Source organism: Phalacrocorax carbo, chromosome 17 (assembly GCF_963921805.1).
Source record: "Phalacrocorax carbo chromosome 17, bPhaCar2.1, whole genome shotgun sequence".
Lineage (NCBI taxonomy): Eukaryota > Metazoa > Chordata > Aves > Suliformes > Phalacrocoracidae > Phalacrocorax > Phalacrocorax carbo.
Genome location: NC_087529.1, coordinates 5,498,485 through 5,521,679, shown reverse-complemented (window position 1 = coordinate 5,521,679; position 23,195 = coordinate 5,498,485). Strand labels below are relative to the sequence as shown.

Genomic DNA, 23,195 nt, shown 5'->3' with positions numbered 1-23,195 from the left:
CAAACACTGTATTCTTGGGCTGTGATTTTTGAGTAGAAAGTAAATTATTTGTTCGCAATATCTGGCAGGAAGCCTCCTTTGAGTATCTGCAAAATGAGGGAGAGCGATTGCTTCTGGAAGCCATGGATGAGTTGGAGGTGGCATTTAATAATACCAACGTGCGCACTGACTGCAATCACATCTTCTTAAATTTCGTGCCTACTGTCATCATGGACCCATCCAAGGTATGATCTCTTCCCTAGCTCTGAACTGTTTGTTTTTCTTGGGCTTGACTCACCAGAATTGAATGGTCTTTTGTTGTCTTTTTACGCTATGTAAGTGCACCTATTGATTGAGTCCATTTTAATACTGGTTGGTGAATGACATTCAGTTTCTACTAGCCATTTTATAACAGAAAGCACAAGAAATTGGGGACCAGTGTTAGACGTGGTAACATGAGGGTCAGTTTAGTTACTCTACAAATACCAGAGTTTTGCTTCCCACTAAAGAAAGTGGAGTCACATAACTAATGGATGTCTCTAACTAAAGATTGCTTGTTGAGCTGCTAAACCAACTTCTCTTCAAAAACCAAGAGAATACTTTTTATTTCAGCTAGTTAAGGCAAGCAAGTAGTTTGTCTCATGTTAGGAACCTGTTTGGTGGCGAGGAAGGAAGGAAGCTTTGTTTTTTCTTCCAATCTATGAATAAATATTAAATGCAAGATTTCAGAACTAGCCTAGCTCATATTTTCAGTGGAGTAACATTGTCCTTCAGGCAATGCAGCTCACTTCCTCTGTGTAAACTAAGGAACAGTTTATTAAAAATATGTTTTGTATTTGAAACTATGCTTATTTTTTCATTGTGTGTTTGAGATAAACAATTTTAATAAGGAAATAGCTTTAAATGCTCTTCTGTTTGTTACAGAAGTCCAGACTCTATCCAAATAAAACGTGAGATAAATCATGAACTTAAAAAGAATTTGTAAATTCAGCTACAAAAAGAAGTGCCTCATTTTCATTCTCTGATACAAAACCACAGAGATCAACATTATAAATAAATGAACATTAAGCTTTGTAGATGCATAAATGAAAGTGTTTAGGCATAAAGCATGCTTCTGGTTAGCAGAACCACCACAAAGTAAGTCCCAAATAAACTGTAAAGGCTGCATTTAGTTGGAAATCAACATTCTGTTCATCGTTACTGAGAGATGAGAGCTGACCTTTCCTTATGAGAATAACTGAAAGTTTAAAAAGATGAATTGGTTATCAAAATAAGTATCTCTTGCTAGCTGACTTTTAAATCATGATTAAAAAATGGTGGCTTAAATCACTTTTGAATAAATCCTCTCTCTGTGCATCCAAAATCTTTAGTTCCCAGCAAGTTCAGGAGGAGCTGGGATATTCTGCCCCTGGAAGTTAGGCTGCCCTCAAATGTGTACCGTGACTTTTCTCTGAGCTGCTGTGGAAAAGAGACTTTTTATTTTTTGAAAGAATGTTAAAAACAGCCTATAAATTGCCTTCTTTTAATATGCGCTATTTGCCAACAGTAGTATATTATAAAGTTTAATAGAACACCAGAAGGCCAAGCTCCAAGTAGTAATTGCTTTGTTGATTTAAAGCACTGTACCGCGTGTGCGGTGATACATGATTATTGTGCGTGTAAGTGCTACATAACTGTTTGTCAAGAATTTCACTTTCCTGCATTTTGTAGTTCTTAGCTATGAGCTATGCCTGCAGGAAGAAAAGTAGATGAAGGGGAAGCAGTGGGCATGCTGTGCCTTGCTGGGGTGTGATGTGCCGTGAGGAAAAAGAGATATGAATCCAGTGCTGTCCCTCTACCTCAGTAGTGCCCAGCTGGAGTTCAGTTCCTGCCTATCTCAAGGCTTGTTAGGATGAGAACAGACAGGCCACCGAGGACCCGCAAGAGCGCTGGGCACGTGCTGCTGTTTGGTGCTTCCATCTCTCCTCTTCTGTGATGTTCCCCCTGCACACCGGGGAGCCCTTTTGAGCAGGACCTTGCAGCAGCAAGACACAGGGGCGACAAAGCGGTGGGTGTGTCCAGAAAGGTGAGGGAAATTCTTCTCGTGTGTTTTAAGATTGAAGAATCTGTGCGGAGCATGGTGATGCGCTACGGCAGTCGCCTGTGGAAACTCCGTGTCCTCCAAGCTGAGCTGAAGATCAACATTCGTTTGACACCAACTGGCAAAGCAATTCCCATTCGTCTCTTCTTGACCAACGAGTCGGGCTACTACTTGGACATCAGCCTGTACAAAGAAGTGACAGACTCCAGAACAGGACAGGTATGGTTCCATATGGCTCCATGGTTTGATGAGCAAATTGTTTGGGGGGGACACCTTACACCTGATGAAGCTCTTCTGTGGTTTGCTGTGTTTTCAGGTGGTACAAAATTGCCATTCAACTTTGTCAAAAGAAGAAGAATGCAAAAGTAATCTTGCAATAGGCGTGTAGGTGTACAAAATGTAATCAATTATGTAAAAGTACGTCTTCTAATTGTTTTGTATGTACCTTCGTTTGTTTGTACATCTGCTTTCCCCTGTGTCAGGGTGCTCAAAAAAGTACTGTTAGTTACTGTTGGTGTTCATCCTGTAGGTCGTAATAACAATTTTATTAATTATACGTTTCCCTGAGTAGGTAGAGAAAATCTGTGAACTTGTCTTTTAAATTCTAAAGATATAGGGAATGATCTGGGTAGGATGATATAAAATTATTGAAGGTGCTTTTATATCATTTTTATGAAGCATAATGGGCTCTTTTGTAATGGTTGTGGCTATTCTGGTGTTTCTGCTTTTCATGGCATAGGAATAGTGTGGTTAACTGAAATACCTACATATGCTAAAATACATGGAGCATAGGATGCATGAAAAATATTTAAATACAGAAATGTTTACATCTGCCTCTGTAATAATCGCTCTGCCATGCAGTGGTAGCAGCAGAATAAATCACTTGGGCACTGTTAATGTTGAACACAAAGTGCTGAGTCACCTTTTCTCCCCCTCTTCTCCATTTAAATTTTCCAGCAAGCTGCCTGGCTGTACAGTCCGTCCAGTTCTGGAGATCCTAGAACAGATAGTATCTGTATGTTTTACTTCATTTCTGCCTTTGAGTGGAGATGAGGAACAAAAAGAACCTTTTAATAACCTCCAGTAGCTGAGCTTAACACTTGAGTTTTGTTAGTTATTTGTGAAGGTCACCTTTCCTTTTAAACTCAGTCTGTGATGAGCTTTGTTTTAAAAGCTAGGAGAATGCGCTTGTGTGTGTGCAGCTTTTAGCGACCTTTCCAATATTTGATATTTTAATTTTATCCCCAACCCCCCCCAGTATTAAACCGGTTCTGTTAGAAAATTGTGCTGATAGGAATTACTTCAATTAACTCTTTGTGTAGTTGGGAGGAATGTTTGCCTTAAAAACATAATACCTTCAAACTTTGTAAGAAATTTAGGTAAATCTTCCCCCTCATGGCGGAGGTTTATAGGACAGCTTCAGATCTAAGTATTTTTTCCTGTGTTTTCTGGGGGTTATTTTGAACTCAGCAAATTTTTTTAAAAAAAATAAAAATCAAACATTACTGTTGTACTGGGGGCTGGACACTTTCATGACTTCTGAAGAATAGAAAAATAGATTCGTCGTGAGAGAATGAGCGTGATCTCCTGTTTCGCAGTTGCTGTGCAATGTGAGGAGATGCTCAGGACAGACTTCTCCAGTTCCCACAGGACTGCTCAGAAGCTTTCTAGAGATTTCAAGAGAGTTGATCCCCAAGTGCAGTAACAGATCCTAAGAGGCACTGTCACAAATGCTCGTTACCCTGAATAAATATTTCTCCCATTGAAGAAGCTACTTCACAAACCAATGTTTGTGACATCTGAAGAGCATATGAACTACTGTTTTTAATCTGAAACCTAAAATAGGTTTTGCTTACTGAATTTTATCTTTAGTGGAATTTTATTTATTTTCATTTATTAATGAAAATCCCAATTTTTACATATACAGAAAACATAATCACAATTAATTCACCTTCAATTAGAAAAAGATGTCCCATTTGTAACATCAGATCTGATCACCATTCTGCTAAAAACAGCCTAATCGTGTTACTTCTGTTAGGCGTGTTTCTATTAAGCAGCGTTTGCGCAGTGTTGTCCCAGTTAGGTAGTGCTGCTCCTGTTTCTTAGTTGAAATAGATTTCCTTCTGAGTCCTGGCTGAGTGGAATATATAGTGCCATGAAGCATGGCAGCTGATAATTCATGTTGCTACTCTGGGAAAATCTTTTAAACTTATAATATCAAAACTTCAAGCCAAATGACATATGCAAGTCTTGACCTAGCTTCCATGATCAGGCAGTGGAGGTGCGGATACCGTGCTGTTCGACTACATAAATAACAGAGTTCTCCTCTGTGCTCCCAGCTATCGCCATCCATCGGCGTAGATGCGGTGTCAGGGGAAATACTGGTGAATGTGAAGTCATCTAAGTCAAAGGTGTTTTTTTTTTCTGTAGGGATGTGGCTCTGTTCACTTTGCTCTCTGCGGTGATATGGTAATAAGTCAGTGATACTCAGATCGGTGTAGTAATGGTCCAGCTCTGTCTCCAAAGGGTAGTAATGTATGATGAAGCATGGTGTTACAGGATATGCGAGTATTAACATATTCGTAGGGAACAGAAACAAGCCTGATCAGTCTGGAATGTCCTCATGATTTTTTCGTAAAATTTGAGTGAGATAGGTGTATGGAACCAGTGGATTAAACTGTAACTGGTCATGTTTTGTGCTGCAGATTATGTTCCAGGCATATGGGGATAAACAGGGACCACTTCATGGGATGCTGATCAATACCCCATACGTGACCAAAGACCTGCTTCAGTCCAAGAGATTCCAGGCACAGTCTTTAGGGACATCATATGTCTATGATATTCCCGAGATGTTTCGGCAGGTAAGTGTTCTTAAGGCCCAGTGGGTTGTTCTAAACTTTTGTACCTGCAAAGCACTTCTGTCAGTTGCCATCCTTGCTTGTCAGGGAGGCAAGTGGCCTGGAGTGGCTAACAGTCATCTCCCACGGCCTACACAGCTATGGCTTGAGCGTACCTGGAAGGGAATTAGGACCCCTGGTACACTGCTGCTGTGGTTCCATTAATAAGCCAAACAGTAGAAGCTGAAATGTAAACCGTCTTGCGTTTCTTGTTTATGTTTCTTTGTTTTCCCACCTTGTTATCCAGCCTTCCTAGAGGGTTGGACAGTGCAGGGGTGATAGTTCCTAGGATAGGACTCAAACATCGTTAAATGTGTTAATGAGTTGCAGAATTGATTGTGTATGTGATTTGCTGGCTTCTATCGTGAATCACGTAATTTGAATTATGCTCCTTTAGGTGAAACCGTGTTTCATAGTTTAAATGCCGAAGTGATATCCTTTTAATATAGCCAGTCAAACTGGGAGGGAGGGAGGGATATTTCAGAGTGTCTGTCTTGAATATTAAGTCACAGTGCATTGAATAAAAATATTTGCAGAAGACGTTCTTAACAATAATTTATCTTTTCATCCTCCAGTCTTTGATTAAACTCTGGGAGTCTATGAATGAACATGCGTTCCTGCCAACACCGCCGCTGCCTTCTGACATGCTAACGTACACTGAATTGGTGTTGGATGATCAGGGCCAGCTCGTGCACATGAACAGGCTGCCAGGAGGAAATGAGGCAAGTTGCACTTTCCTTAACGCTACTTTCCTTTGCCTATCCTGCAGTACGTTGTGTTTTGGACTAGGTTTGACAATTGTAATGAAAATTTACCAGCCAGGCACAAAATCTATTCATTCACTCTTTCACAGATGAAATCTCTCTCTTGAAAATGAGATTTTTGTTTCATTAAAACTTAATACCTTCCATACAATGGGTATTTTAACTTCCATAGTAAATGATGATTCCATTTCAAACTTGTGCCTATGCTGTTTTTCCTTCATAATTAAAAGGGCTCATTCAGCTATTCCAGGTAACTGGGGTTTGTATTCGAGCAAAATATGTTTTACAAGACTAAATAGAAATGTTTTCATTTGCTTAAAAAACAAAAAACCAATTTTATGCTTTCCATTTAAATACTCACCATGCAGTGTTTGTGTAGCACACTGGCAAGGTGTGTGCAACATCCCCCTCTAGTGAATGATGTACTTGCGACTAACAACCTGCTAATGCTGTTGGGATAATAGTTACTCCTTCAGCTCAAGCAGGAGGAGGCTGTACTGTTGTGGTGGGCTGTTGCTGGTGCGTCATTACATTAGCAAAATGACTGGAGAGCAAAGCTAACTAGTAGATGATGTGTTTATTGTTTTTTGCCTAGGCTAGGTGGGATTCAATAAGTGAATGTTCCTACAGTAATTTAAATTTGAACAGTTCTAAGTGGTGGTATCATTTGTTTTTTCTTGGCATCATTGAACTAGCACCATCCTTTTACTAGATATATAACTTAAGATTGTCAAAAGGTCTGTTCAAAAACGTCAAGTATAGTAATGAGGGAAAGGGGGGTTTTCGTCACTGTTTGCTGCACGTATCTTGTCAGGAGAAGGTTTTGAATATGATGTTTTCAGGCTGAACCTAATCAGTAGATGGTGACTATGGGAGCACCTATTTCTTCTATAGAAGAAATGTTTTAACTAGTATAATTAAATGTGAAATGAGCTATTCCCCGCTTTCTTAGTGAAAGCTGAGGCTGCGGTGCTGTGGTGGCTTATGCCATCATCTTTCTCTCTTTCTCTGCTCTCATTCAGCGTTTGAGTGGATGGTGGCTGGGGAAATAGCAAAGTCCCTCAGGGACGTAGCTCTGTTCTTGCTGAAATTACAAGCACAGAGCTGCCTGGGCATGAACATGTAGTGTTTACTCTGCCAGTATGAATACAAATAGTCTTATTATAAGAGATTCTGTACCCAAAGACCACAAAAAAAAAATTAGGAGGTTTTTTAACCCTTGGTAGACTTTGTTGTTCTCAGTCTGAGAAGAAATTACATGGCTGTTGTAGTGTGCATAGAGTTGTTATCTAATGCACAGGTTCAGGCCCTGCCTCTGTGGTTGTTACACCAAAGGGCTGAGTTACTGCAAAGTGAGATAAACAAGAGGAAAAATACGATATTCCCCCACATTCTTCAGTCTGGCTGCTGAAGATCACTTCTTGTGGAGGTATATGGCAGACTCCTAATGACTTCCCAGAAATGAGGTGAGGGCACTGGCCGCAGAGATGAAATCCCAGCGCAGGGTTCGGTGTCTTGGGGAAGCCTAGCAAGTGGTCAGGGCGAGGAAGTGCTCTGTGCCTCCCCAGAGAGGTGTGCAGCTCACAGCTGGGAGTGCTAAACTGCCAGCCCGGCCTGTCTGCAGCTGGGCGAGTCGCTGTAGGACCATGTGCAGCTGGAATGAGGTTTGAGGCTTTGGTATTGAATTCTGTTACCAATAGCCACTGCACACAATAGCACCCATTCACAGGTGAGAGCGGACAATCTGAGGAAGAGGTTCCAGCAGCAGTCTGAAGGACAGGTGACATTCAGGAGGCGACAAGCTGCCGAACAGATTCATTCCTCCGTGCTGCACTTTCTTTATCTGGATGAGCGGACTTCAGGCTTTTACGGTTTAATTCTGTTCAGCTGAAGAAACAAATTTTCACAAACGTGCGCTCCAGTTTCCCCTTCCAAAGAAGATGGCTGCAGGGGTGGAGAAGGAAGGCACAGGATGCTAGATAAATTCAGAGCATAAGCCTTTTCTTTGTTAAGGCTGTAAGTGGATCCATTCTGCTTTTTTGAGAATCAGTCTGCATAGCATCTGGGCAGAGAAATACAGCATCTTATCTGCCAGGAAGCAAAGATCCTTGGGGTAATCCATCTATGTGGCAGTAGCTGTGGTAGTATTGCATAGGAAGAGGAGACATGCCACAAGGAGCAGGAGAAAATATTAATCGGTTCTGCACTTGTTCCATATGCTACAACGGTGAACCATTCTCAGAATATGGCACATTTCCTTGGCTCTCTAAACTTGTCTGCATTTCTTAAAGAAGAACTTTGACCTCAGGTGGATGTATTTGACTTCAAAATGCCAGAAGCCCATATACACTAAAAATTATGTTACAGGATAGATGATCCCTAAAGAAATGAGTACAGAGGGGGAAGTCGAGGTTCCCAAACTTTGCAGTGTCTTACGTGGTAGCCTTAGTCAAACTTTTCCCTGCTTCGGTTTGTTCATATCCTAGTAAGATGGGACTGCTTTGGGGTGTTATGAGGATAATTTAGACAAATATGTTTTAAGAGTCTTTGAATTTGTACTTGCTAAATAAGTGCTGGGTATTATATTATACAGCATTCCCCCAGTTTTGGTTAATAACCTTTGATGGTCAGTGCCAATGGAGTCTGTGCCCCAGAGGTCCCGAAGTGTGAGCTCTTTCCAGTTAGAACCCAACGAACTGACAGGCAGGAGTGCTTGGTAGGAACCTCCCAAGTAAATGTGATGTTTTTTTTTCTTCTCAGTGAAAGTTGCTGACGTTCTGAATCCAGTGTCTTTTGACAGATTGTACATCATGTGTTTTTAACTAAAGAGGAAATTTGTGTTGAAAACTTCTGACTGTGGTAAATATAGCTGCTGTTCAGTGCATTTAGATTCCTGTTACTGTTCTACTTGTTTTAGATCAGAGACTCAAACACAGCTCTTCCCCCCGTTGCAAGTGAGTGCCTTGCTGTCGTGGTATCAGCTGTTCTGTTGGGGCTGTGCTGCACAGTATGAACACTGACGTTTTCTCTGCGTGAAAAGAGGTCAAGACACTCTTCCTTTTACAGCATTCAGCTGGGCCAAGCACCCTCATTTTTTTAGCTAGCAGGCAAAATTGAGAAACCGGCATAAAATGTAGGAGATTTCTGATCGGTGTGTTCAGCTGGATGTCAACACCCAAAGTTGCAATTCCTGCTGCAATACGGGGCAGAGCAGGAGCTCAAAGCTGAGTTTCTCCTGTCCTCTCAGAGTTTGCAAGCAGCGTGCTGGGCTGACCTGGCTAACCTGTCTATGTTTTGCTGAAAACCTGTGAAACGGGAATTCTCAAGAACTTTCACAATAGAAGAGGTTTTTCTCCGCTTAGTCTGGGACCACTTCACGTGGCCCACCACCTCATTTGCCAGTAATTATCTCTTTGCTAGTAGTCTCAACAAAGAAGCCAAGGACTTAATGAACCATGAAAATACAACTTGCTATTTATTCCTAGACGGTGCTTGCTCCTTCTGAGCAGAGGATCCTGTGTCTTGGCGTGGCCACGCGGGGGAGCTTACAGCGCTGCTGGCCCTGCCGCCTGCTCTTGGGGCACTGAAGACATCGCTAATGCAGGGCCTTTTTCCAACCTCTTGTCCACTCAGTGCAGCCAGAGTTCTTCCTGAAGCGCATCTGCTGCTTCTTTGGACCGCAGACAGAATCCTGTGTGTTGCCTGGAGCTTTCTGCTGGGTGGTTTCTGTTCTGGATCCTTCGTATTAAGCTTGTGAACTGTGTCCTGGTCTCTAGTTACTATTTTTTCTTGGGTTTTTTGGTTTTTTTTTTTTTTTTATTGTGTGTGTGTTTCCTCTATTACTAGTCTGGCTGCTTTGACACCTCTGCTCACAGGTGAGACTGTTCTGATAAGCTCTGCCTGCTACCATAGGATTTCAGTAAGCCAACACCCTTGACAGGACTGAATGTGACACACTAAAAAGTTGTGAACAGTTTGTAAATAATTTTCAGAGCCAGCAGGTACAGAAGGGAGCTGATGAAGACTCTATTCTATCAATCAAAAGAATCAAACACCAGTCAATAACTCCCTTCTAATGCTCCTGAGTAAAGACTGAGTAGACTTTTAGACAAATGGGGTATAATTTGTCTGTGAGCATATCAAGAACTAAGCCGCAGAGGTGGATGCTCAGCCTGACTCCAGTCTGACTGTTAAAATAGATGACAGACTATTGAAATGTACAGAGTTTATATAGGTGGGAGGAAAAAAAATCCACTTGTATTAGTTTGTCATCTTAGACATTTTACTCTAAAATATCATTAAGAAGAAAATTTTAAGTTCATACCACAGCGTGGATGCTTATCTAGATTATAACACAAGACTTGTAACACTTCTGCTAATTATTTTTTTTTAATAAATGGAAGCCTTTTTTTTTTTTTTAGTGGCACAAACTTTGGTGTACGTGGTTAAGATCTCTGTTGGATTGGGCATGTGGTGTAGTGGTGTGTGATTGGGACTTTTTATGCTAATATTGGGAGGGATGTGTGTGAAAGGATGCAGCACCTCACCCTGTTTGACAGTGTAAAAGGAGCTGATGGCTGTCTTCTCGGAGCCTTTTGCCCTTGCAGCTCGACGCTGTCCTGCCTGTCATTTAAACAACATCTCTGATGTTGCTCTGTAGTTACGAGGCTGTGCTAAAATGGGGAAACCTCTGAAAGAGTCAGAAATCGTGTGAACACAGACAAGTGAACAGGGCTAGAATTCAGAAGTATATGGCAACTTGCACAGTATTTAAAAATGTGTTGGTTGCAGTAGCTCTGCTGAAGACACCACCTGTAACGTACTGAAACCCTCTTCAAATGCCCATTGAAGGTGGCTTTGTTCCAAAGATTAGCATATTAACTGAAATCTTAGTGTGAAAATGTAATTCCCTAAGCCAGTTGGAGAACTCAATATATTACTTGTCACTCTTGAGCTGGCCATTCTGATGTTTTTCTATAGCACTTTATGTTTTTTGACTACAATTTACCGTGATCCTCTGGCACCAGGACTGCACCATCCCCTGATAAGACCCAACTAATCTTCAAGGATGAGGAGAAAGTGAGTGTAAGGAGTGCCTGCAGCAGCACCCCACATTACCCTTCATCTCAGTCACATGTAGTGTCCATGTAAAATGTGTCATTTTCCCTATTGGCACTAGATGTCACAGTTTTTCCTTCTCAGTAGCATGAGGATCAGAAATTATCCGTAATCGGAGCTGTGGGCTGGAGCATTGGCAGGCACCCTTTCTTGTGAATGTGGGAAGGTTTGGCCAGGTGAAAGTCAGGGCAGCGGTGGGCAGAGGGCTGCTGAAACTGTGCTTCGGCAGCTCCCTGGATTGCCTGGGGCTGAAAGGTGTAGCTAATGAATTTTATACAAGCAAAGCTTAATAGTTGAACTGCATGTTCTGCTTTGTCACCCCATGTTCCTGCGTTTTATGACAGGCACAGGGTATTAAAACATCCGCTGGGCTACTTACGGTGGATGGTGAGTACTTGAGAGAAAGCAGAGAATGGTTGATGGCAAGGTCTGTGAATTAACATGAAGGCGAAGGAAAAGACCCGTGCATCTTCTCCCCCCCATCCCCGTCCCAGCCCCACCACTGTTTTTCCCAGAGATTACTGCAAAAATAGTTGCTTCTCTTTGGGTTTTCCTACCCTTCTTCTTGAAGGGTTTTGGGAACTGTCCTGACCTGAGGCTCTTCTGGCAGTAGGAATGGGTTTAAATAACAGGGAAGCTGGACGACTATTTGTGCTGCACAGCAAGGGTTTGTCTCCTCATCTGAAATACTCGTGGTGCAATTTCAGAAGGTGATCCTCCTTTGGCAGAATAATTTTAGCCCCTATCAGTGAGGTGCTGGGAGATCACGGGGAGACGCGGGGGCAGGGATCAGGACAGAGCACGTTTTTGTCATGGACAGGAAAGTGTTATTTTTAGTAAAAGGTTGAATGTCTTGTGACAAGTGGAATATAATACAAATTAAAAGAGGGTCCCCCTAGCATCACTGAAAGCGGATTTTTTTTTTCCTCACTTTTATGCCTGGATCATTTAATGTAACTTTAAGAGTAGCAGGTGTGTGCATGGAAGGATGGGGCTGGTGTGGGCGTTCTTTTGAAGCCAGCTGAGTTGGGATGGATGCATGTCACAGTGCATGTGGAGCATCTCCTGCTGAACAGTGGTGGCACAGTTAAGCAGGAATACTCTGTAATACCTTGGCTGGTTTGCAGGGCTAACAGTAATGCAGATCAGTATGTTCAATGTGCTGTTTCACACAGTATTGTAGATGCAGTATCTCCCATGGCCTGATTTTTGAAAAGGTACGTGTATGCTGTAGCAATACTAGAAGCTCAAGGTTTGAAAAGGCTTTCCTTACAGATCCAGAGGTTATGAGCCTCTAACATGTACCTTTGACTTAGGATTTATCATAATTAGTTAAAAGATGAATTTTTGGGAGGTTATAAGTAAATTTGTTGGTTTTTTTTTTTAGTTTTATATAACCAGATATGACTGCTGAATTTCATAATACTGTCAAACAAGTACAGAATTTTAATTTTGTTACCTTTCTTGTAATTCAGACTTTTATCCAAATGTTTACATTTAAATCACACCTCTAATAAGTGTTTGTGATATTTGTTAACACTTTACAAACGTTAAAATGTTGGGCAGGAAGTAACCCTACACATCAGAGGTGAGGCTTTCTGAGGACACTGAAAGCAGTGATTGCCCAAATCGTGTCTTATTCAAAGAGCAACTAGACCTCAAAATTTCTTGAAGAGTTTTTAAGTCATCGAATAAAAGCATTTCTAGATCCGAGATATAAGTGGTGGCGCAGAGTTTTATTCTGTATTTTTATATATATGTTTGAACACATTTATATGGATAATACGATACTGCAGACAAGAAAGTTCTTGCCTACAAGAAAGCTCTTAATAAAGGTTATCTGTTGCTCTCTGTAATATATCTTTATCTGTCTGTAACTTCACCAGATGCAAACTCTTTCAGCTGAAGTTTTCAAGCCTTACACTCTGCCTGGGGGAAAGCCATTTATTATTTAGTTTGGAAGGCTTCATCAAAAATGCTTTTGTTTTGGTGAAAAAGCTGGCAGCGTTGATTTTGTGGGCTTGCAACAGGAATTTGAATTTGATAGAGAATTTGGTTTGGGTTCAGCATTATGCCTTTTGCTATCCCCAAGAGACACTGTGCAAGCTTCATACCTTGCAACTCAGATTGTGTGCAGTAAAAACTACCTTCACACTGTCTTTAATGGGGTTTTTTGAGCTTTTCTTTTGGTGCTCTGTGTCCATCCGCTTTCCCTGAGCATCAGCCAGCCTTTTGCTGGTTTGCTTCTTGGCTTGCCATCCAAGTGCCCTTTGGTATAGTGCAAGAAACCAAGACAGTACGAATTCACAGCTCCTTCAGCCCACTTTACTGCACGATGCCTTTTACTGAGCAACCCTTTGCTCATCCTGGAACCGTTTCTTCCCATCTCTCATCCATTTGGCCGCGTGCTGTTCAGAAGAACCATGCCAACGTGTGCCTGGCTGTGCTGCCTGCAACCACTGCTTTGATCGCTAAATGACACCTTTTTCAGAGCCAAGAAGAGAATGAAGGAATCCTGGGTTTTGGCACTCCATCCTTGTCAAGGCATTAAGTCTGAATGCCTGTAGCAAGCCACGTGCATCGTGCCCTTTTTCTGGGAGCTGGTTCGTGCTGAAGATAAAAATTTTACACCTTTTGGTCACAGTGTAAGTGCAGAGTATCTCTCCTTTAGATCTGAAGTCCTGAGCATCAGATTCAAATGATGAAATGCCCAAATTGCCACATCTGCATCAAGTAAAATTTCAGGGGATGTCTGTTCCCTTTATAAAACACACCTTGTCCACGGCTGTGCAGCGGAGTCATTCAGCATCCTGGGGCCAGTGGACACTGGTTTACCTCCAGAAAAGGCAGAGGTTGTGAAGTGGGAATAAAGCACGTGCTCTTTGATTTAACAATGTCAGAACATGTATGCACAGCGGGGGAGAAATGTGCTTTCATTAATGTTCAGCTTCGGCATTTCTAGAGCTCACATACCACACCGCTACAACTGTTCCATTTCCTTTCTTATTATAACTTTTGTATGTAATAAACACTGATATACAAATGTATTCATGTTTTATATATATTTTACATATAAAACTTACATATAGTACAGATGCAACAGAATGGGAACAAGGTAGAATTGTTGTCAGGGTTCTGTAAGTTCAGTTGTCCTACTTAGAGATTTCAAGACCCACATTCAGGTTTCCAAATTTGGAGATAAATAAATAAAATGAAACATGGCATAAAGGCTTAAGCATCATCCTTGTGAGAGAAATAGAATAAACCAGGACAATTGGCATGGCTCAAGCATAGATGCTGTCAAATAATAAGCTGTTCTCGTTTACGTCAGATTTTCTGTCAGCTATGCTTCTCCAGGAATCACAGATCTTGCTAGAAAGAGGCTTAAAAGCTCCCTCTGCTTGAGCACCAGCTGCCGTTTGCGTTGGCGTCCCTTCGTTCGGAGTCTGTTGTGCTTTCCGGAGGGAGACTGGGATCGGTTTCTGCCCCATTCCCCTTGGTGCCTGTTGTCAACAGCTCCGGCTGCCACTAGCAGTCAATTTGTAACTGCATCAGTGTGTGTATTACTGTTCACATCGATAGCGCAATTAATGTTGAAGTCAATTTTGGTGTTAATTTTAGGCCATGATTAGTGTTGACACTGTGTGTCAAACTAATGGCATTTATGAGCACCATGAAAACGAACGTTAGTTAATATCATGTTTTTACTATCTGTTAATGGTTACATTAAGCCAAAGCTCTAGTGGGAGAAGGTGTGTATAAAATTATATATATAAAACTTGTGTATAATATATATGTGTCATGCAATTCTGCATTGCTGGTGCTATTCAGGGAACAAATGACATCTGAGCACTGAATCCTAATCACAGTTTGGAACATCAGAAATAATGATCACTTCTGATCGGAGGTTGTGAATAATTCATCTGGTTTGATTTTCACGTTCTGTCCAGTGATACTTTTCAAACCAAATGTGTTCCTACAGGAGAATAATGGTTCCACTTCTTATGGAAATACTGTGGCACAAATCATTTTGCCAACATAAAAACAGTTAAATAAGACGGTTCCTGCTTTTATTTTTTCCTCCTTCTCTTCTTCATTCCTGAGTGTGCTGGGAATAGAGCTGCAGCATGAGAAGCACTTCCAAACTGTGCTGGCTCTTAAAAAGAGCCCGTTTTGAAGCCACTACCTCTTACCATCACCCATTATTGTTCTGACAGTGCTCTTAGGTGATTAGTTCAGCCTGTCTAATTAACCTGTGAACTCTCATTTTTTTGGCATGCTGCTGTTAACTTCAAAATCTCTTTTTTTTTTTCTCCCCTGAAATGGAAAGCTACCCTCCACTACCCATAAATTTAAATGGAATCTACATTGTTTATAGCAAAAAAATCCTTATTTGTGACCTGTGATTTTTATTACTGGATAAATGGCACAAAAGACGCTATGTATTGGGGAAGCAAAAAGACACACAAGTTAATAAAGTGGTGCACTTTCATTTTTCTTTTCTTAAACTGCCTATGGTTGTTCCATATTTGTCAGCTATAAACTATTTTCAAGAGTTTGTGCTTACTGTGCCCTGGCTAGATAGTTTTTCCTATTCTACTAGTGAGCATTAACAAAATGGGATTTTATTTACGTAGCGGATTTGTGATCTCGCGTAGGGAACTATTCCAAGACTCCTGTTACAATCTGAAGTTTCTAAATAGGAATTGCTTTTAATTTGCCTGTTTTCTGTACTGTCAAAAATCATCAAGCTGATGAAAATGAGGAAAATCTCTTAAACCTTAATAGGTGAGACAGACTGTGGGACCAGTCCTGGATACTTACTGAGCTCGGTCACTAGTCCCTAAGCCCCGGAGCAAGTGTTAATTCATCTGCCTCACGTGCGAGCTGAGGGTGCTAGGATTTTACTTTCAGTGTGCTGTGGACATTGTGTAGGTTTCTGACCTTGTTTATGTGTTTATATCTTGCAGTTCATTGCAGTGACAAGTATTTAGCAAATACAAAGCCAGAGCATTTCTTCTGTTGCTCATGTGGCCTGTGCTCATCTGGTGGTGCTTGAAGCTTCCTGGTGTGGTCCTGGCTGATGGGAGCAGTGTAGCTGTAAGGAAACGGCTACTTAGGCAAAAACCTGTAAATTGGTGTTACTTCTGTGCTATTTTGGAAGAAGTTTATGGTGCAGTTTTAAAGAGAATATTACCCCCTCTTCCTGTGGGTTTCTATCAATAACTAAAGCTGTTTTCTGAGGTGGTATCAGAAAGATCTGGTAAGTGCCCACTTAAGGATTTAAATTATGGCAGGAAAAAAAATAAAGCCTGTAAGATATGGTAAAGAACGGAGCTTCAGCAGGTGACGGGGTATGGACAGGTGTCCCTTATTTCTTAGAGGCTAATCTTGAAGCCTTTAACTTTGGATTTGCAGAGGTTTTTAACCTGCCGTTTCTAATTGCCCCTTGCCCACAGCTGAGTTAGAACAGAGACGTAATATCCAGCCCCTGGCATCTATCTTCCTGCAACAGTCAGGTCAGAAGGACAAAGCTCACTGTTCTTTTCTTCACCTTTATTCTTCCTTTTTCTGCTATGAAAGCCCAGCAGCAGAAGAGCAGAAGTCCAAGGAAGCCCTCTGGCTGTGTAGGTTTGTTTGGCATGAATTAGGTTGCTCTTCTGCACTCTGGACTGGTTGTCTGTGGGACCTCTGGCCTCTTTGCACACACCTTTCGTCTGTGTGCCTGACCAACAGCTGCATCCACTTGTTTTACGGCATTACAACTTTCCCCTTTAATTTTGCAGTAATACTGGTATTTTAGCAAAGCATCCCACTGACTTTTAGGGATTTATGCTCCTGTCTTTGAAACTGCTGCAGTATCTTCCTCTTCCAAACACTGCACTTGGATGCTGAGATGTAACTGTAAATCTGCAAATATTCAGAGGCAGACAAATTAATCCCTTACAATGTATCAGTCAAAATAGCAGTGAATGAAACAGACCAAGGAGAAGGTGAACTGAAACACCATCATTCTGTTAACTTGCAATCTCAGCTCTCAAAAGGGGAGGAGTAAGGGAAGGATCTGCCAGTAGCCAATTGTAATATTTTTGGATTGCTGCCTGCTTTACTTCCAATGACCCTTTGATTAATTCCTCTGTCTTTTTATTTTTTTTAATGAGCCTATTATGGCATATCTTATTGCAGATGCTGATTGGATCTCAACTGTGTATTGTGCCATTTTGATTTGGATTAAATGGCACGTATCTATCTGCTGCTTCTCCCCTCTCCCCCTCCCGCTTTAGTTCATCATGTTCAGAATTCAGAGTCTCCACAATGAGAGTTTCAACCCTCCTGATTGCAGAGGATGTGCAATTGGCTTGAGGAATGTGTACTCAGAGCTTATGATCCTTGGGCAAGCGGAGACTGGGTGATGCATGTGGCTTTCAAGGGACGCTGCTATTTCCATCTGTTAATGGCATTCCAGGATGGCCAACTCCCCAGTGCAGTGATACGCGGCAGCTGAGAGATGGGAGATGCAGGGTACAGATGTTGCCTATCTCCGTAAGATGGGCCAGAAGAGATCATCCGGTGATTTTAAAAAGAAAAATATGCAGCAAAAAGCATTATTTATCCAGGCAGGTTTGGAAAGAAACTGCTGCGATATTTGGGAAGGAAAAAGGGAAGAGCCAAAGAAATGAAAGGAAGGACAATAAAAAAAAATGGAGGTAGTTATGAAATGAAAGGATTATTAAAATGAGGTCAGGGTGAGAGAGAACCAGGGTGACGAGGTTTTGGGGTGATATCTGGGTAGCCTAAGCAGATGATCAGGAGTCCTGTACAGCAGTACATCCATCCTCACGCCGTGAGCTCGAGCACACGGAATAAACACAGCACCCTGCGAGAGGAGCGTTTGCCGAATGTGTTTTGGACCTGTGACAAATCCCTGAATGGGGAGAGGGAGGGCTAGTATTAGTGACATGGGTGGGGAGGGAGCAATGGAGGATGTGCTCCACTGAGTGTGGAAAGGATCAAGTCCTGCAGCTGTGCTCTACGCTGGCAGTGCGTATCAGAGCTGCTGTTACTGGAGTTCCCAAAGAAAATAGACGAAGTGCAACACATGTAAGAAAAATGGCCCCTGCGCGATTCCTTTCTTTCACATCTTGAAGATATACATTTAGTTTTTGTTGTTTTCTGCTCCTTGACTGCAGATTGGGATGGTGGCCTGGAAGATGACTCTGAAGACCCCCGAGTATCCAGAAGGCCGTGATATCATTGTCATTGGCAATGACATTACATACCGAATAGGTTCTTTTGGGCCTCAAGAGGACATGCTGTTCCTGAGGGCTTCAGAGCTTGCTCGAACACATGGCATTCCCCGTATCTATGTGGCTGCCAATAGTGGAGCCAGGATTGGTTTGGCTGAGGAGATTCGGCACATGTTCCATGTAGCTTGGGAAGACCCAGATGACCCGTACAAAGTAAGAAGGCACAGGAACCAGAGGTGAAACTCTGTAATAGCTCACAAAAGAATCTTATTTTCACACTGCCTTTTTTAATAGAGGTGAGGGTAAATATTTGCCAGACTGTTAGGTCCAAAGTCCTTCTATGTATTGGATCTTCCAGGCAGCAGGGTTGGCATTCAGAATGAGTTGGTGCTAAATGTTGAGAACATCCCTAGCTTTCACTGCCCTCATCTGGAGCTCCAATCTTAAGAGAGGATGTTCTTATTGCTATCTGGAATTAAATTCTGTTCCCTTGAAACTTTCTTTTTGGAAGGGGTTACTGGGGATTGGGAAGGGACTGCAGGTGGGAATGAGATGATTTAACTGGTTTTCCCTGCAGGGATACAAATACTTGTACCTGACTCCTCAAGACTATAAGAAAGTCAGTGCCCTGAACTCAGTTCACTGTGAACATGTGGAGGACAATGGAGAGTCCAGGTAAGCACAGAGAGATCAGAAAGAAAAGCTTTCTGTTCATCCTTGGGTATACAAAGTGATGCATGTCACGTCCTTGTCTTCAGCTGGGACATTCTTTAGGATCCAGGTATGTAGAAAGCCATAGCCGTGTGTGTCAGAGCATGGACCGAGACAGTTAGAAGTTGTATCATGACATGCCTTGTTTGAGGTAGTGCTGTGTTTACTCCTGCTGCCTAAGGGCCCAAGTCATGACTGAGAGTCCTGCAGTGGTAAACACTGAATGACCAGGACACTGATTCTTGCCCAAAGACTTGCAGTCTACAACTCAAAAATTAATTTTCTGCTAGATTCTGTAGAAAGGATAAAAGAATTCTTGAGTGAAGGCTAAGCCCCCCATGCATTTTGAAGGGTTGAGCTGCAGTGGTTGCTCTAAACTGCCTTTTAGCCTATGGTTTTCCACACACGTCTAGTCTAGGTGTCTGCATCTTCCCAGCTACATCCCAAAGGTAGCACATCTGAAAATGAGGAGCAAAGAAGCTTTCAGAGCTAGACTGCCACTGTAGTGGTGCTCCTGGGCAGAGGGAAGAGAATGTGCTTAGGAAGAAGAAAAAAGCCTAGTTTGCATACTGGCAAGCTCTGAAAGAACGAAAGGATGGTGTCGGGATGTGTGTGTGCCTGCATGTGTGGTGGGGAAGCTAGTGGCTCTCTTCAGTGAAGCACTTAAGCCCATGCTCAAGTACTTTGCTTAGCAAGGGCCTAGTGGAAAAGATAGAAGCCAGTCTGAGAGCGCTGAGTAAGAAGGGACCATGCTGGGGAAGGAAGTTGTGAAAGAAGATAGTAAAGAAAAGGTAAGAGCCTCATTATAATTTCTTGTTCTATTTCTTTTTCCTTTTGCTGCATTCTCTTCCTTTCTTGCCTTTTTTCCTATAATCAGCCTGCTCCTCACGTCCTGTGGGAATGACAGAAGAACACTTTTCACGGGCATTCCTCTCCCTTGGCATTTCCTCTTTGCAGTGCTGCTTTGGCTGCTCACATGTAGGACTATTCCGTGGTGTTCAGCAAGGCTGCAGAATGAGCCCGTGTACAGGCCCTGGCTGGGTTTTATGCACATTACTCTTTGGAGCCTTAATGATATTTAGTCACTTTTCATTTTCTTCGTAGCAAACTGATTCAGCAAATCACTGGACCTTGTGACTCAAAGGCTGTATTTGTCTCCCTCAGGTATAAGATAACAGATATTATCGGAAAGGAAGACGGACTTGGAATAGAGAACCTCAGAGGGTCTGGCATGATTGCTGGAGAATCATCTTTAGCCTATGAGAGTATTATCACCATCAACTTGGTAATCCCCCACTGCTTTCTATTCTTCAAACTGCATTGTCTGTTTCAGCTAAAAATCCTGCAATAATATCCAGAAGATACATCTAGGATCAGACTTTTGCTTGATGTAAATTGGCTCCTGTAGGCTTTGAGCAACACTACTGGCACCATTACAGGGCTGGGTCCCTTTCAGATTAAATTTCAAACACTTCTAAAAAAGAGTCATTTGGCTTTGTGTTTGCTCAGTCTGTAAGTTACTGCTTCTCTTTTTTTGAATAAAATACACGTATGTTCAGATACTGTGTTTTACAAAACAATAGATTCTGGAGTTTTGCAGTGAGAGTAGATTTTATAGCCTTGCAATATAAACATGCCTAGTTTTATCTAGATGTTTGAATCAATAGGTTTTGGCTGTGTGGTAAGACAGAAATCAATGTGATTTTTCTTTTTCTTTTTTTTTTTTTTCTTAAGGTTACATGTCGGGCAATTGGAATTGGGGCATACCTTGTTCGGCTAGGTCAGAGGACTATCCAGGTTGAGAACTCTCATATAATCCTGACTGGCTGTGGAGCCCTCAACAAAGTAAGTCTTTGCATTTCAGTATTCAGAGCTGTGTGAATGGAGCTGGTGTTTCTGTGAGTTCTGCCAGAGACTCGGGGAGCTGCCACCACTATACCTTCATTGCACTTGGTCCGTGTTACTCTCTCCCTTCTCAGGCTTCTCCTGATCATGGAGGAGAACTGACACAGGGCAGCAGCTGTGAGCCTTTCATGCCTTTGCAGTCTTTTTCTTTTTTGTTTTCTCTCTGGTCAGAAAGCAGTCCTTTCAGGCACCTGTGTTTCTTGACAAGAACATCGTATTGACAGCCAGAGGTACTATTCCAGGCATCTTGGTTGGAGATTGGCAGGGGACGTAGGCAGAGCTGCAGATTTAAGGGCTTGAGCATGAACCAGGTGAAGGGGAGGAAGGAGAAGCAGCTTTTAATTTTAACATAGGTTGTGTGCAGTGACTGAATGACAGAAGTGGGAAGCCCACCGACTGGGCAGCATCTTCTCCCACCCACTGTGTACAGGTGAAAAATGGGAAACACACATAGGGGAAACAGGGCTGTTTCCAGTGTCTGGAAGACCGTGTTTCAAAATATGTTGGCCAGAATCGCCCTGAGCTCTCAGCCATCCTGGGGGAGCACTGAAGCCTGAGAAAGAGTGTGTGGATGGTGATTTTCAAGGGGTCAGACCTGCTGGAAATCTCAGCTGTGGGGGCAGGGAGGAATAACTTGGGCTATAAGAAAACTTACTGCTTTCACTACTAAAGTGCCTCTTCTGTCTTTTTCCCCACCAGAGGTGGTTTTTCTCCCTTGCTGCCCTGAGCCTATTAATATCACAGCCTCCAGCTCCTTGTCTGTAGCAGACACAGCTCACAGCTGACTCTGCTCTTGTCCCTCTCACTGAGGGCTTTGTTTACGTGGGAGTTAGGATTGTGCGGGCACAAGTGCCCTTCCCCATTGTGCAGCTTTGTTCTCAGGCACTCTCTAGCACCTGGGGTGGTTGTGCTTCATTGCAAGCTGCGTTTCAAGGAGTGCCTGCCTGACAATGGGAGATAAAGGGAAAATAGTCTCTCGTTGAATTATTCCCCTGAATAAAGGGGGCTCTGCAGAAAATGAAGCATTGATCCTATCAACTCTAGGATGCAGCACCCTCAGTTAGATCTCTTACACACATCACACACACCTGCATCAATGGAAGGAAAAGAGACATTTGAAGATCCATCCTTTAAAAAGAAATTGAGTCAGTTTAGTGCTTGCTGAAGTGGAGTAAGTTGCCTGGTTCCAGCTGTCATTTGTTGGGGATCGGGGCCATGCAGAGTTTCCCAGGTGGCGGGGCCAGTCTGTGTAGTCCTCCTCTTCTCTCTTCTTCCCAGGTTTAACCGCACTCTCTATCCGTGGAGTGAATGTTTGTTTTTATAGGGCTAGAGTAATCTCACTGAATTTTTGGCACTTAAAGGTTAAGGATTTAGTCTACATTAAGCACCTGACATCTGTCAGCAGGTGTAGGCAGAAGGAGATGCTTTCTGGGGGTGACTTAACCCATCCCAAGAATTTCAGTGGGCCGAATAATCCCATGAGTCCTTTTCTCTCCTCCCTGCTCTCTTGGAAAGGCATACATTTTTATGTAGGCACTGAACCTCTGCCTGCCTAAAGGTCAGGCAAAGGAGGAACCTACTGCATCCTATCGAGCTTTCCCACTAAGACAGCTAAGCCCAGACCTAACAATAGGTTTACCTGTCCATGAATAGTGGGAGGCTGGGAATCCCCACTCACTCCTGGATGTTGTGTGATGTGTCTTGCTAGTTCATATGATCTTCATTTTCCAGTCCCTGCAGTTCTGGACAGAGTTTCTTGAATGGATCCAGCTATAATTGTGTCCCAGAAGTGTGTCTGAAGTACTGAAATTATATCCAGTGCTGAAATGACCAAGCTCAGCCCAGCTGAGAGTTTAAGGAGGGTGTGAAGCAAATGGTGAATGCTAATGCATTTGCATCATCTTGCCGTGGAGGCAGGGTCTACTTCAGACTTATCCTCTGTAAACTATTAAATACTCGTCCCTTGAATTTAGATGGACAGTTTGAATTTTCTTTTGGCTAGAAGTCAGGTCACTGTTGGCCAGGGGCCAACTGAGCAAAGTCTTCCCTTGTAGGAATGCAGAGGATCTGGACACGATATATGATGTGTCCTTGTTCATTCGCAGGAATAAGACTTCAGAAGAGTCTCGTGGTGGAAACCTGGTGTAATTTTTCTCTGTGGAGCGTGTGAGCCTTGCTGCTTCTTGTTCCCTTAGAGTAGATGGGGAGAAAGCAAAGATGGTGTGCAGCAAAGTCAGTGCTTTACTTTGTGGGAATTAGAAGGTCACCAGTCCAGCTGGCAGGGTCTTGAGGATCATGTCTGAAACAAAAATAAATAAATGGAGACTGCTGCCTTGCATGACAGTTGGAACTGAATGTTTTCTAACACAGTTGCGTGCAAATACTCCTTTAGCTTTTCCCAGTTAGGTGTCAGAGATTTGGGATGATTTTTTCCATTGCTGACTTTTAGTGCCTTCATAGAGGATGCTGTACAAAGGTTACACGTAGTCTTGTG

General features: G+C 42.5%; 1 protein-coding gene across 3 annotated transcripts in view; it reads left to right on the top strand.

Annotated features, from left to right (window-relative positions):
• ACACA (acetyl-CoA carboxylase alpha) overlaps positions 1-23,195 on the top strand; it is a 111,224-nt gene that overhangs the window by 41,200 nt on the left and 46,829 nt on the right. For all 3 annotated transcript variants that reach the window (XM_064467723.1, XM_064467724.1, XM_064467722.1), the window contains 8 exons: positions 69-224; positions 2,075-2,278; positions 4,765-4,920; positions 5,532-5,678; positions 18,029-18,298; positions 18,663-18,760; positions 19,961-20,081; positions 20,531-20,641. In XM_064467723.1, the coding sequence (XP_064323793.1) occupies positions 69-224; positions 2,075-2,278; positions 4,765-4,920; positions 5,532-5,678; positions 18,029-18,298; positions 18,663-18,760; positions 19,961-20,081; positions 20,531-20,641 (1,263 nt within the window). The remainder of the gene's footprint in view (positions 1-68; positions 225-2,074; positions 2,279-4,764; positions 4,921-5,531; positions 5,679-18,028; positions 18,299-18,662; positions 18,761-19,960; positions 20,082-20,530; positions 20,642-23,195) is intronic.